Below are 16,458 nucleotides of genomic sequence, written 5' to 3'. Positions count from 1 at the left end.
TGTAAAATTGCTTTAGTTAGAAAATTTTTTAAATTTCCTGGAATCTGGTAAAACATTCCAAATACAGAAATTTTAAAAATCTATTTCAGTTCAAACCATTTTAAATACTTTGGAAAGGCCAAATTACATAAAGAACTTTTGGCTAAGATTCATAAGAGTTAAATTACTAATATAATAAAGCTGAATTGTCAAAAAAATGAAAAGGTAAATAGAAAATTGTGGGAAATGCCTAGCAATTTAAACCAAATTCAAAAATATTAAAACTTAGAATTCAATATCGGTGAAAGAGTGAGTTACATTTTAGAAGGCAGTATTAACTCGTGGCTAAAGAAAAATAGGGTGGAAACAAAATTCCTGTGGTTAAGGGTATATACAAATACAAATGCCATTTATTTTTCCTCTGCTTTAAACATGCAGCATAATAGTTTTTATGAATGATCTTATAAACACATGTATTTGAGATATAGTTTCTCTATGATAATTTATAACAAGATCTTCACACTTTGATATAGGTTTTTGTTTAATATTTTAAATAGGCACTCTAAATTTTACTCTATTTCATAATGATTAAGAAGGGGAGAAAACAAAATGATCGTTTGAAAATAGGAATAAAGTATTGAGCTACACAACAGAATACTATACCATTTAAAGGAAACATATACCAAGATAAAATGTTATGAAATAGACTGTTATTCAAAGTTTGTTTTTATGTTGTAGAAAAGTTTTATAGCTTAAATCACTTAGGAAGATTTTTAAAAATACACATTTTGATTGGTAAAAATAACAAATAGAGTAAAAAACTATACATAGAATTCTTCAGATTTACAAACATAAAATTTATGACTACAAAATACTGCTAGCTAAGGACCAGGAAAATATATAAAACTGCTTGGTTATAATAATATGTTCTCCAAATATTTCATTAAGTTATTCTCATATAAATTAACATTTACCAAGACCAAAGGAAACTTACCTTGCAAGAATTAGACAGTTCATTTGTGTAATCTCTGTTGCTGTCTCTTGATAAATTATCCACTTTACTTTCATTTCCAGATGCAAACTTTATGAGTAACTGAGATGGTCCCCCTTTAGAACAATTGTGCTTAAGGCTGGATAGACAGGAAATATTTGGATAAGCTCCTCCCAATGAAATACTTCTTTGTAAAATACCATGGTTTTTGTTCATCTGTGAATGTGGTCTTTCCAATTCTCCATTGATATTTATTTGATAATCTACATTTTGGGAGGATGGCAAACATGCAGATGTCCTATGCGTGAGCTTAATATACTCTGAATCAGAATTAAGCTTAATTTCTGACATTTCTGGTTTACAATCACCATTTGTTGTTTCACAATCTAACGTAGTTGCTTTTTGTTGGGTGAAATGTACTGAAACACAAGAATATCCTTCAGATGACTTTTCACAGACAGTCTGTCTGGGAGTATTATTTGAAAGAACAATCTTCTTCTGTAACGAGCCCTTCCTGTGAAGCGGCCGTATGTCTCTTACTTCTCCGGGGGTACAAATTGTTTTGGATAACCGAAGTCCATTGACAGCTGTTGAAAGAAATCCTTTAGCACTAGTGCCATCCTCATTATGTGCAATTTCACTAGGAGAAATAATAAACTGGTGTGAAGTTTGATAGGACCCTTGGCTCAGAAGAGTACATGGACTTGTTGGAGAAGTCGGTGGGGTATCTGAAGGACTCCTAGGAAAAATGACTAAGGAGGAGCAACGTTTTAGTGGAATTTTTGTGTTCCTGCTCACTGGCAATTTCATAATCTCTAATCCACGTTCCAAGTCATCCTGGACAAAAGGATCTGTACTTGTACTTCTTGAAAAAATTTCACATGGAGTAGTATTCGTGTTTGGCACACTTCTATTGGAGGTGCTGTCAGAAGGTAAGTTTCCACCCAAAACAGTATCATCACTTGGTGGAAAAGTGTAACTACTACTGTCACTGATGACACTGTTAGTGTATGAACCTCCACTTGTGATACTTGCACATGACCCAAAATCACTGCCGTTGCTGCTGTAAGACCCATTATCACTGGTTGAAAAGTTACTAAGGCTACCACTACAAATGGCTGGATTGCTTACAAGGTTACCATCATTCACAGCATTCAATTCATTATCGACCACAGCACTGCTGTAAATACCATCCTTCAAGATACAAGTAAATGAAGCATCATCACTATCAGCTAAGACATTGCTAGACTGAAGATATGCACTGTACCTTGTTGGCTGTAGTGAAATCTGTAGACAGCTGCTCTTTTTATTAACATTTTCAGATGAGGGAACAGATGATCTTTCTTGAGACTGAACGTTTTCCTTTATTAACGGAGCTAGTGCAGTCTGTCTGGGAGTCAGCTTCATTTGAACAACGTTAGACGTTGAAATCCGTGTTGGTCTTTTGAAGCACACATGAACATGGCTATCCAAGTCATCTCCGGAGGTTTCTGACAAAGGGTAAGTATTACTTCTTCTGGCTGCAAAGTGCAATCGTAAGCTTTGTGCCATTTGTTCTCATTTCCAAACATGTTAAGGGCTGAAAGTCATAACAAAGATCTCTGTCCGTAGACAGGCTAGAAGCAGCTGCACTGCATCAAAAGAAAAAATCATTTGTGGTGCCTAAAAGAGCTATTAAGTAGTAGTCTTTATCCTAAGTAAAACATTACATACCAGATATCATAGAAAGAAAAAGACGACCCATTCCAGAGACTGACGTTTCCAAAATGTCTTGAATCGCTTGTAGTCAAAATGCCTTCACTTACAAAGCACTTGATTTCCAGCGACCTTTAAGCTGAGCTCAGCTGCAGCACACTGACTCAAACACAGCCAACCTTGTTTCAATTATACCTTCTCCAATTTGCATGAATGAGTAACACAAGAACAACAATCTTCTAACATTTCAAGTTGAAACAGTATTTTTTCACCCCAACTCTACTAAATGAACATTTAACTATGTGAATCACAGTGCCTATACTTTCTCCAGCCGACTTTGACCACTAATATTTTTACCCATAGGTATAGAATTACAGGAAGTTGGTAGGAACGAAACCCCATGTAATCAAGCATCAAATCAAAGATTGAATTTCCAAATAGTAGCCATACTAGGAATCTAGTCAAGTTAGTTAATATAGGGACTGTTAATTTTTTTTTTTTAATGTGTGAATTCAGTGAGGTAAATTTGGAAATACCAAAACTTTAGGATAAATTAAAACTTTAGCACTACATCAAATAGATACATATTTTAGCTTCCAAAGTGCTAGTTACATAAGAAGTGAAAGCCTAAGGACAGAACTACAAAATTAACCTAGTAATACCATTGCAAAACTGAAGCATAGGTTCGAGAAAAAAAGTTTAAGAGAAGCTGTCACTAAGCATTTTCTCCTGTAATTTTAAGGCCTTTTCCAGCCAAGTAGAACAGTCTTTAAATGATGCCATTTATACTTTGACTATTAAAACTGCCAAGAAATAGCCTAAGCAACCATTCCAATAAAAATATATGCAGATTAGAAAAAAAAACTACACCCCAAGATAGTTTGAACACATAGGATATTTTATTCCACTGTCTCTGCAATTCATTCACTTAAGAGAGTGTTGTGGTAAGTAAAGAAGTCTAAAAAGGATTTAACACATCAAATAAATATATCTCAATGCCAATTCTGTTCTGAAAAACTCTAGGAGCTCTTTGCTGGCCCCTGCTGGTGCTTTGAAACAATCCATTTAGCTGTTTGATATCTACAAAGAAATACAAACCAAGCTGCACATTTCTTTATATAAACAAAGTACATACTTGTTTACATTTTTGAGAGCTAGCCCTACCCTAGAGGTGGAATTACTCACCAGTGCTGATAAAGCTCCCACAGTAGAGAACAGTGGACTGTTTGTCGTTTTAGAGGTTGTGATTTTGTATATATATTTTTTCTGCTTTGTATTTATTTAACCTTTATTTTCAGTTTACTAGGCAATAAAAATTTAATATTTTAATTTCTCTCCCAAATGCCATAGACCAAGGTTGGTATTCTATTTGAAAGAAACAAATTTATTTTCAAATAATACTCTAGGGTATATTTAAACCCCTTACCTAAATTTTATAGCTGGAACTCCAGTAATAAATATATACTGGCTCATTCATAGGAAAGTAAAAGGTAAAATAGTTCCGTTGTTTATACCACATGCTACTACACCCAAGTTGTATTTTTCTAAGTAAGTTTTTTTCCCTAAGTAAAAGTAAATATGCAAAACATATACTCATACTTTGTTAAAAAAAAAAAACTGCTTAAGATAGATCTGTTTTCGATCAGAATTTTCTAAACAGATTTTTAATCAATTAAGACACAAAACAGAATTATGGGAATTTACTGAATTTCATTTGACTAGAATGAAACAGCACTGTTTTCGAATGCGTACAATAGTTGGAAACTTAGTAATGCAATTATTATGTTATTTTCAGTTTTGTATAAACTACCTCCTTTATGATTTTACAGACTTCAGTCAATATTCTCTTAACATCTTTTTCTTTTAAATAAGGAGGACTCCTGTTTTACTCTGCCTTCAAATGACCTCAGCGTTCTTTCTGGGATTAAGTGTGGGGTCTAATAACTCAAAGAATGAATCCCTTCTAATAGGCTAATCAATGAGATCTAATTGTTCATGCCTGTGGCCTAAAACTTCCATGAAATAAGAAAAGCTCCTCTGATTATTAACATATAAAATAATGAACTCCAAGTATTTGGCCAGATAAATGTCTTCTCTGGTAAGCTTCACTACAAGCATCAGTACCATGTCCCCTAACTAGATTTTAACTTTCCAGAGAGCATGGGCCATAACTACACATTTCTTTTGATGCTCCTGAGCTTGTCCTGGGCACAAAGTAAGTACCAAAAGACACCAGATAGAAGTCTGGATGGATAGATGGATGGTGTCATCACAGTCACTCTGAATGCCTAATGCTTTCTTTCAGGATTTTTCTTGTTGTTGTTGAAGTTGATCCAGCTGCCACTTTTAAAGAAATATCAAAAAGCACAGCAGGTGGACAAGAAAGAATGACGTTTGAAAAATTTACAGAGAGGATTTCAGCTAAGGAAAAGTAAGGTAAGAGAATCACATGCACTTCCTAGCACTCTAGTCTGAGTTTAAATTCTAGGGAGGCTGAACAGTTTGCATTGCTGGCTGAGGTCTGAAATTGCATAGGGTCTATACTGCTATTACAGCAGTTACATGGGAAATCGGGGAACTAGATATAAAATGTAGTCCCTCAGTCCAGCAAATACCAAAACAGGAGTGTTAACCCTAACCTTAAGTGTAGAAGAACTGGAGGGACATGGCAGCCCTCATCTGGAAAGAATCCATGCAAGTCCTACATAGAATTTCATATGCTGGAATGAAACAGATAATGTCTTAGGATTGAAGCTAAGAACCTCACATTCGGAGCTGTTGGTTACTGATCATCTACATGGAAAATAATGTGATTATCTACATGGTATGGATAGGCTCTGGGTAATCTTAATCATTGACTGAACTTTGAAGGCCAAAGTCAGCTGCGGTGGTTAATTGTATGTATCAAATTCGACAGGTTATGGTACCCACTTGTTTGGTCAAACACCAGTATAGACATTGCTATGAAGACATTTAGACAGGATTAGCATTTAAATCAGTAGACTCTGAGTAGAGCACATTACCCTCCACAATGTGTGTGGGTCTCATCCAATCAGTTGAGGGCTTTGAGAGCAAACACAGGTTTTGTAAGAAGCAGCAATGCTGCCTCAAGACTACAATGTAGAATCCCTGCCTAAGTTCTCAGCCTCCTGGCCTGCCCTGCAGATTTCAGATTGAAGTCTTCACTATATATATATTGTGTGAAATATATATATTCATATATTATACATAATTTCATATATAAAATATATGAAAAATAAATAATACATAAAATACATACACAATCTATTGTTTCTGTTTCTCTGGAGAACCTTCACTAATACAACTGCTAAACGTGAGAAGCACAGGGTCTCCACCCAGAATATACGTGGCTCCTAAAACCGGTGGCTGAATGTGTACAGGTGTATGTCTTAGACTGGTGACACAGTGCTAACTTTTGCATTGGTGGGTAGAATTTTTTTAAGACACATCATTCTGAAATGTTCTGTCATTATTGCCACCACTACCACCACCATCACCATAATGAAACGACAATATTTTATAACCCTCAAGTCTTAAAATTGGCTGGAAAAAAGTGATATAAGCCTACTCTTTCTTGAAAGCAAATATCACTTATATTACAAACGTTTTCCAGATGACTAAAGTTGTTTCTGCTTAATATTATACTTGTGTTCTTCACCCTCCATTTTCAAAGAGAATTTGCTAGGAAAATGGTACATTTTAAATTTAGTTGTGAGTGCCTCAGCAGAATAAAGACGGAATGACATTTATAATGACACCGGTCACTTGTTGCTATACAATCAGGTCTGTTACTCCACCAATGGCTATAGTTTCTATAACATCTCAGGTCATCTCTATACCTCCCTTACCTGCTAAGACTAGCAACAAATCAGAGAACTAAAATGACACACACCACCATGTTCTAATTATCTTTGGCTCTTTGGCTGGTAAACCAAGTTTCTCGAGAAAAGCTGTATCTCCCACGCACAGAAGAGCATCTAACACAGTAGATATACTAAATGGTATATCTTAGCTAACACAAGATATACCATATCAGCTACAAACGCGTTAAGTCCATGAATCTACTTTATATTTCTATCATGATCAAGAATTTTCCAAGTATTTTCATTGTCACTGTCTCATTTTATCCTCACAATATGCTTATGAGATAGGCAGGGCAAATATTGTTGTCCTCGTTTTTTAAATGTGAGAAGGTATTTTTAGAAGGACTGAATAATTTGTTTAGGGTTACAAGCTAATGCCCCAAAAGAAAGGCAGGATAATAATAGAATTTCTTAGTCCTTAGTGTAGGGATCTATAATAACTTTTTTTTTTTCCCCCGAGATGGAGTCTCACTCTGTTGCCTAGGCTGGAATGCAGTGGTGTGATCTCAGCTCACTGCAACCTCCACCTCCTGGGCTCAAGCAATTCTCATGCCTCAGCCTCCAGAGTAGCCAGGACTACAGGTGCGCACCATCAGGCCTGGCTAATTTTTGTATTTTTAGTACAGACGCGGTTTCACCATGCTAGCCAGGCTGTCGAACTCCTGACCTCAGGTGTTCACCTAACCTCAGGAACACCTCCTGATCCACCCACCTCAGCCTCCCAAAGTGCTGGGATTACAGGCGTTACAATATCTTGATTAATGTGTTATTTTTTTTTCATTTGGTTAAAAGTTTTAAAAATTTTGTCATATTTATCCATCTACAAATATCAAACTGTTAATATCAAAGGCAATACTTTTTTCTTCCAACCTATCATGACACACTTCATAGTATTATATACACAGTAAATGCTTAAGGAATGTTAATTCACTGATTAGTGTTTGACAAACAGCCATTCTGGCCATTAATAAAGAGTCACACCAATACTAAAGTTACTGGCAAAATGGACCAGACAATTAAGCACAAATTTGGTGGAAAGCACAAATGTGAGCTGTCCCTCCTTGTGGACAACATGCAAATAACGCAAATAAAATAGTTCACCAATAATACACCCAATGATCAGGCAGAATTCACATAGGTATCAGTGGCAACAGGAAAAATAACAGTAATACCACGATCTAGCAATTCAACTCTAAAACATATCTCTTAGAGATAGACTCAGACACGTACATAGGGAGACATAAAAATGTTCATCAATTGGTAAGAGCAAAATACTAGAAATAACACTAATATCTATTAAGGAGGTTAAATACATAAATTATAGCATTATGATTTTTCAGAATATAGAAAATTATGCATCATTGAAATGTGTAATCACAGATCTCACAAATATAACGTTAAGCAAAAAAGCATATCAGAGGAATGTCTATAGAGATATACTATTTTTATAAATTAAAAAATATGCAAAATAAACAATGTGGGTTTTTGTTTTTTGGAGACAGAGTTTCGCTCTTGTCACCTAGGCTGGAGTGCAATGGTGCGATCTTGGCTCACTGCAACCTCCACCTCCTGGGTTCGAGCAAGTCTCCCACCTCCACCTCCCGAGTAGCTGGGACTACAGGTGCCTACCATCACACTTAACTAATTTTTGTATTTTTATTAGAGACAGAGTTTCACCATGTTGGCCAGCCTGGTCTTGAACTCCTGACCTCAGGTGATCCACCTGCCTCAGCCTCCCAAAGTGCCAGGATTACAGGCATAAGCAACCATGCCCGGCCAACAATGTGTTTTTTAGGGATATATATATATATGTGATATAAAATATATATATGTGATAACAGTATTTTAAAAAGCAAAGAAGGCCAGGCGCTGTGGCTCACGCCTGTAATCCCAGCACTTTGGGAGGCCGAGGCGGGCGGATCACAAGGTCAGGAGATTGAGACCATCCTGCCTAACATGGTGAAACCCCGTCTCTACTAAAAATACAAAAAATTAGCTGGGCGAGGTGGCGGGTGCCTGTAGTCCCAGCTACTCGGGAGGCTGAGGCAGGAGAATGACGTGAACCCCGGGGGGCGGAGCCTGCAGTGAGCCAAGATCCTGCCACTGCACTCCAGCCTGGGCCACGGCGAGACTCCGTCTCAAAAAAAAAAAAAAAAAGCAAAGAATGATAAATACAAAATTGAGGACAGTGGCTACTACTTGTGGAGGAAGAAAAGAAGATGCTACTAAGGAGGGATCTAGGGAGGGTTTCAAAGATTTTGGTAATGTTCTAGTTCTTAAGCTGAGTAACGTGTATACATATTTGTCTTATTATTTAAAATATTTATATTATGTGGGCTTTTTTGTATGTATATTTCATGAGTTAAAAACAAAACATACACAAAAACTCCACCAATACGAAGTTTAATTTGTTTCCATCTAGAAGGGACCAGCCCGGCCAACATGATGAAACCCTGTCTCTACTAAAAATACAAAAATAAGCTGGGCAAGGAGGCGGGTGCCTGTAATCCCAGCTACTTGGAAGGCTGAGGCAGGAGAATCGCTTGAACCTGGGAGGCAGAGGTTGCAGTGAGCTGAGATTGCGCCACTGCACTCCAGCCTAGGCAACAGAGTGAGATTCTGTCAAAAAATAATAATAATAATAAATAAAGGAAAACAGATCTATAGAGACAGAGGGGAAAAAAAGGAAAACATTTTATATTCTTTTAAAAAAGCAAAAAAAGGGGAAAACAAATAGCTCTGTAACTAACCATATTTGATAATCAAATCGGCAACATCTGTCACTTAGCCTTAAAAATTAGATTGCCAGGCTGGGCATGGCGGCTCATACCTGTAATCCCAGCACTTTGGGCGTCAGAGGCAGGCAGATCACGAGATCAGGAGATCAGGACCATCCTGGCCAACATGCTGAAACCCCATCTCTATTAAAATTCACAAAAATTAGCCAGGCGTGGTGGTGTGCGCCTGTGGTTCCAGCTACTAGGGAGGCTGAGGCAGGGGAACTGCATGAACCCTGGAGGCGGAGGTTGCAGTGAGCCGAGACTGCGCCACTCTGTTCCCACCTGGCGACAAAGCGAGACTCCATCTCAAAAAAAAAAAAAAATATATATATATATATATATGTGTGTGTATATATATGTGTATATATGTGTATATATGTATATATGTGTATATATATGTGTATATATGTGTGTATATATATGTGTATATGTGTGTATATATATATGTGTGTATATATATATATGTGTATATATATAGAAAGAGAGAGAGCTTGCCAGTCAGTGAGTCTTCTTTGGCAGCAATAATATACTTTTGCTTAGTATGATGTTTATTAAAGATTTCATTGGCAATATCTTTAGTTGCTAGTATAATTATCATTTCTTGAGGGCAAAAAAACATGAATGTAGTTTAACACTAAAAACGGACTTTTTTTAAAAAAAGCTAGTTTCTCTGTTAGCTAAAAAATGAACAAAACTGTTTAATTTTTCTGGTGCTTGTAACTGATACGCTTTGCACACATAACACTGTTTCTATGCTTACCTGTTCAAATTTTACAGGTTTAAAATATAGATGTAAGATGCTAAGAAGAGGGTTTGAGATTGGATCCTCAGAGACAAAATTAGGAAAAGGATAGGACTTTAAGAGAGTCTTTGGGAATTCAGAAATCAGAACAATCATTTTATAAAAAGAACATCAGGTTTAACTTTGCTTTTTGCTTCTGTAAGAACTGGCCATCCTTGAGAAGACTTTATTTGCTCATTCCTTATCAGTGTAAAAAGGACAGATTTCCTTTGTAGAAGAGTGGGGATGAGAGAGTGGATAGGATGTCCATTGGATACAAGTAACCCTAAGAAAGGCCACTGTAGTGAGGAGGCGCAACTGAAGGATACCCTGGGGGAAGATTCCCAGAGCCATGGACTAGGAACCAGGGGACATGGGCGAGTGAGAGGGAAGGCAGGACAAAGAGATTGGTTTTCTGTCCTCTCCTGTCAAAAGAGGTCTTGAGTAAGACCTTATAATATGTTGGCAATCAGAAGAGGTGCTTGGGAGGAGAATGGAAAGGGAGCGAGTAGGACCAGGAGGAAGAAAACAAATTCTATCTCCCTCACCATTTTGCCCAGAGTCTCCATAACTACCCCCAAGCCATCTCTCAAATCCCAGATTGCTTACCCACTTCCCCTGGCTGCTCTTCTGAAACGTACCCTTACTTCATATTTCACACAAGCAAAATATAACTTACCAATCGGTTTTCGTCAAACACTTCAAAAAGAAGCCGGTGCTGCTGAGGATGAACCTAAGTAAGAAAAAGACAATCTTTATTTAAAAACAAGTAAACATCAACCCACGGATACTCAGAAATAAATGCTTAAAGATGCTGCCATTTGGTCGGGCGCGGTGGCTCATGCCTGTAATCCCAGCACTTTGGGAGGCCGAGGTGGGTGGATCGCCTGATGTCAGGAGTTCGAGACCAGCCAGGCCAACATAGTGAAACCTCGTCTCTACTAAAAATACAAAAATGAGCCAGGTATGGTGGCACGTGCCTGTAGTCCCAGCTACTTGGGATGCTGAGGCAGGAGAATTGCTTCAACCTGGGAGGTGGCGATTGCAATGAGCCAAGATTGTGCCATTGCACTCCAGCCTGGGCGACATAGAGAGACTCCATCTCAAGAAAAACAAAACAAAACAAACAAACAAAAAGATGTTGCCATTTGCTAATTCCGATTATTTGGAATGCATTTTTAAATTACATGAAATAAGAGCAGACTAGTCATGTGTCACTCATTGACTAGTAGTTTCACAACAACAAAGTGAATCTGGTTGTTTATTTTTCAGATTTTTCTAACAGAATGAAAGGAAGTAAAAGAAAATTTCAAAAGGTTACTTAAATGTTTGCAAACGCTTATAAATACAGACTAGATTTTTACATCTTATGATCAGTTTTATTTACTTGCTTTTTATTTATCAGTTTAGAGCCACCCAAAGTGAACATTTATTTTTCAGAAACTAGTGTTGTGAATCCTTTTATTATTGACTTAATAAAAATACATGTTGCTTTTACTATATAAAGTACATAGCAGTCAAAAGTATACACTGCATTTTCACTTAAGGTTTAAATTTTATAGCACATGAATAAAAATTACAAGCAATATTTTATTTTTCAAAGCCAATGCTTTCATTCTTGTAGGAATGTTTCGATATCAAAATAAAAATCTATGTAACATCAAACAGAAAGGCAATCTTTAATACTTTTTTTGTACCAGAGTTTAAAATGAACAAAACATATTCATGTTTATGTTGATTTTTTGCCTACAATACATGTATTATATTGAACACTGAGATATCTTAAAACATTGGTGTACATGTCAAAAGTATTGATAGAAAAAAGTCCTATGCTTGTGACAAAGATATCTAGATACCTAACTCAGTGTCTACTTTTCCCTCTGAGAACATAATCCTAGTTTTACCTACAGCCATGTTCCCAGGCTCAGCACAATACACACCTCTTGAGGAAACCATTAATTTTTGAAAACTGAAGTACAACACATATTCAGTGAAGTATAAAGTATACTAATGTTGTGATGAGGAAGAAAAAAGTATACTAATCTTAACTATACGGCCTGATAACTTTTTACATATACATATTGTATCAGACAGTATGTATATGTAAAAATACATATACATATGTATCATATACATATACAGTATGTAAAATACGTATACATATACATATGTAAAAATACATATACATACTGTACATGTAAATGATATGTATATGATACATATGTATATGTATCAAACTCAGATAAAGATATTGAATACTCTGTTCTATTCTATATTTTTTTGTGTGTGAATGGTGTTCTATGGAATTGTTTAACATGGAGACCCTGAATATGTCTGTCTAGAAATGTATCCCTTGTACCTAGGGGCAACCAATGAAGCCAACCTAGTGCCAGTCACTCCTCAGGACAGCTTTTCAGAGGTGGCTGACTCAGCTGGGAGAGATGTCCCTTTTGCCCCTTGCATTTATCTTTCCTGTCTGAAATGCGGTTAGGATAGCTGGCACTCCTTCAGCCATATTGTGACCATGGAGTAACTGAGGATAGACAGGCCAAACATAAGGCTAGACAACGTGGGGATGGAAAAATAGTGTGAAGATGGCCGGATGTGCTGGTTCACACCTGTCATCCCAGCACTCCCAGGCTGAGGCAGGAGGATCACTTGAGCCCAGGAGTTGGAGACCAGCCTGGGCATCATAGGGAGACCATCTCTACAAAAATAACAAAAATTAGCTGGGCGTCATGGCACGCGACTATAGTCCCAGCTACTCAGGACGCTGAGGCACGAGAATTGTCTGAACCTGGGAGGCGGAGGTTGCAGTGAGCCGAGATCGTGCCACTACACTCCAGCCTAGATAACAGAGTGCAAACCTGTCCCCTCCCTTCCACCAGCCCCCCAAAAAAAGGGTGGGCATGGTGGCTCACGCCTGTAATCCCAGCACTTAAGGAGGCCAAGGCAGGCAGATCACTTGAGTTCAGGAGTCTGAAACCAGCCTGGCCAACAGGGTGAAACCCTGTCTCTACTAAAAATACAAAAGTTACCTGGGCGTGGCGGCAGGCACCTGTAATCCCAGCTAGTTGGGAGGCTGAGGCAGGAGAATCGCTTGAACCTGGGGGACAAAGGTTGCAGTGAACCAAGATCGTGCCACCGCACTGTCCAATCTGGGCAACGGAGTGAGACTACGTCTCAAAAGAAAAAAAAAGGAAAAGAAAAACAGTGTAAGACGATTTTTTTTCAAAGAAGATGTAGAAGAACTTTTGAGGAGATGTAACCGAGCTGAGACTTGAAAGATGGGAAGAATTTAAATGAGAAGGTATACAGAACATGCACAGCAAGGTCACATGAGAAAAGAAGGCATGGGGGCAGAATGAGCATGCTCTAAGGAAATGAGACTGACAAAGACTGACAAGATTCTTTTTTTTTTTTTGAGACAGAGTCTCACTCTGTCACCCAGGCTGGAGTGAAGTGGCACGATCACAGCTCAGTGCAACCAGGCTCAAGCAATCCTCCCACCTCAGCCTCCTGAGGGTCTACAGGCATGCACTACCATGCTCGGCTAATTTTTAAAAAATTTTTGTAGAGACAAGGTCTCACTGTGTTGCCTAGGCTGATCTTGAACTCCTGGGCTCAAGTGATCCTCCCGTCATGGCCTCACAAGAATATTTTTGCATTAGACACTGGCAAGAAAAGTTTGGTTAGTTAGGGTAGAGCCAGGGTGGGGACACTGACATCCAGAAGAAGAGTTAAGACTTGATTGGTAGGGGGACCAAAGCAGTTTTAAAAGGAGAAATGACATAATTTATGTCACATCTGAAGATTATTTTGTCAGTGGTGCACAAAATGAATTGGACTGGAGAGAGACCCTGGTGTCTACAGGAGCTGGAGCCGTAGTAACTCAGGCAGGGAGTCAGCAGAGCTTTGCTCAGCATGGCCCCAGTGGGAGTAGGGAGGGAGACAGGGCTATAGAAACCATTTTGAGGAAAAACCTCCAAAGTATCAATGTCTATCAAAATATCTAGCAGACACTGCAGATGTTTAATGAATATTGCTAAGAAACTAATCCGCTGGCCTGGTTCAGACTGTAATTAATAGCTTGTAACAGGATTCACTACCTCAACTATCTTTTTTTTCCCCCCTCACTCTGTCACCCTGGCTGCAGTACAGTGGTGCAATCCCAACTCACTGCAACCTCCGTCTCCTGGGTTCAAGCGATTCTCCTGCCTCGACCTCCCAAGTAGCTGGGACTACAGGGGCGTGCCACCAGGCCTGGCTAATTTTTGTATTTTTTTTAGTAGAGACAGGGTTTCACCATGTTGGCCAGGCTGGTCTCGAACCCCTGACCTCAGGTGATCCACCCACTTTGGCCTCCCAAAGTGCTGGGATTACTGGCGTGAGCCATCACCCCTGGCCTATCTTATCTTTTTAATCTATCTTTCCTACTGTAATCGGAGTGACTTACCTAGAAGACATTTAGGCCATCTTTACACCCTACTTAAAAGTTGTCCCCAATGGTCTAAATAACAAAATCCAAACGCCTGAGTATGGAATGACCCTTCATGATCTGAGTCCAATTTGCCTTTCTGGCCTTGTGTCCTACAGATGTCCCCCTGCCCAACCAAATATACATCTACCCTATACTGTAATCACACTGGAAACTCACTACTAATTGCTTCTTACATTTTCTGATTTGTACTTCTGTGCATGTTAAGGTCTATCCACTTGCAACACCTTCTCCACTCTACATGTCTACATTGTGCTCATCATTCAAGCCCAGCTCAAATGCCAGCCTCTCCCTAGAGCCTGACCTCCCTATTCACTACTACTCCTCTGTTTTCAAAGTAGTTGATCAGATTTACTACATTTTTTCCTTTTATTAAAGTTAATTTGGCATATGTGTGATATCTCCCTACTGAGTTATAAACACCACAAATGACTTATTCATGTTGCTTTTTGTATTTCAGAAGCACATAATAAATGCAAAAATATAGTTTAAAATGTGTAGTGAGAATACTAATTAAAAATTAAAAATACTAATTAAAACATGAACATAAATAGCTATCTTCTCTCTTGGGAGATTCTATTTAAATCGTAGGCAATAGTTTGTAAAAGATACAAAACCATTACAGCAAAGAAGATGAGAGGGCCATCAGCAGCTGAACAATTTCAACAGTTACCTAGCAGACAGATGAAGCAGGGATGGAAGTGATGATGGCGGGCAGAGGAAGCTGAAAACCACCAAAAGAACCGAGTGTCAAAGCAACAGGGGCAACTGCCCTAATGACAGAATGTCTCAAATACCACCTTAGCCTCCGGATGGTACATGTACACACACGCACGAGCACGCGCGCACACACCCTCTTATTAGAGATTTTCTCTTTATGTCTGATTTCAGGAGGAGATTTAATGAAAATATAAGCATCAGATTTTTTTCCTTTTTTAAAAAAATTATTTTAGTTTTGGCAGTACACGTACAAGTTGGTTCTATAGATAAGCTGTGTGTTATGGGGTTTTTTTGTACATATTATTTCATCCCAGGTAATAAGCATAGTACCCAACAGGTAGCTTTTCTATCCTCACCCTCCTCCTGTCCTCTACCCTCAAGCAGGCCGCGGTGTCTATTGTCCCCTTCTTTGTATCCATGTGTACTCATATTTAACTTCCACTTATAAGTGAGAACATGTGGTGGTTGGTTTTCTGTTCCTGTAAGCATCAGTTTTAATATATAAAATATAAATGGTAACTAAAAATGTAACATATAATTGTTAAATGTTTATGCATTTTACCTAAAGAAACAACAGATGATTTTTCTATTTTATCACTGTTAAGTATGATAGATTACCAGAGATCATGAACATACAAATTAGAAAAACTGTCCTCAAAGGAAAAAAGAGATAATTTAGGAAACAAAAGAAAAGAGTTTTAAAAACTATAAGGAGTGTCCTTAGAAACATTTAGGAATGTCTTGCATCCATAAAACAAAAACAAGATACTAAAAAAGGGAACTGGAAAACAAAAAAGAAGTGCTGGAATGAAAAATGACTGTTGAATTAAAATAGAAGTGCTTTAAGAAAAATTTGTGGAAATCTCCCCAAAGGTAAAATAAAAAGCTAAGTTGAAGGGAAACAAGTGAAAATAAAAAAGAGGATTTTCTGAACAGATTCAGTGAAAGAATTAACCCCTAATGCCCTAAAAAAGAGGCTGGGCAAATTATGGCTTGTGTGCTAAATCCAGCCAGCCATCTACTTTTTAATTTAATGGCTCACAAGATAAGAATATTTTTTATATTTTTAAATGGCTACATTTCAGATAGATATATAAATACCTACACCATAGCCTTGATTTTGCCTCCTA

At 37.8% G+C, this 16,458-nt stretch overlaps 1 protein-coding gene across 7 annotated transcripts in view; it reads right to left on the bottom strand.

Moving 5' to 3' along the window:
• The window catches only part of NEDD4 (NEDD4 E3 ubiquitin protein ligase), a 167,963-nt gene that overhangs the window by 89,431 nt on the left and 62,074 nt on the right, over positions 1 to 16,458 (bottom strand). For 4 of the 7 annotated variants that reach the window (XM_055279235.2, XM_055279236.2, XM_055279237.2 and 1 more), the window contains exon 1: positions 974 to 5,259. In XM_055279235.2, the coding sequence (XP_055135210.2) occupies positions 974 to 2,521 (1,548 nt within the window). In that variant the 5' untranslated portion in view covers positions 2,522 to 5,259. Of the gene's footprint in view, positions 1 to 973; positions 5,260 to 10,789; positions 10,844 to 16,458 lie in introns of those variants that run through there. The other 3 variants (XM_055279239.2, XM_063639393.1, XM_055279240.2) reach the window with 1 other exon arrangement.

Source organism: Symphalangus syndactylus, chromosome 5 (assembly GCF_028878055.3).
Source record: "Symphalangus syndactylus isolate Jambi chromosome 5, NHGRI_mSymSyn1-v2.1_pri, whole genome shotgun sequence".
Lineage (NCBI taxonomy): Eukaryota > Metazoa > Chordata > Mammalia > Primates > Hylobatidae > Symphalangus > Symphalangus syndactylus.
Note: the sequence above shows the minus strand (reverse complement) of the source record. Positions and strands in the feature narration are given on the sequence as shown.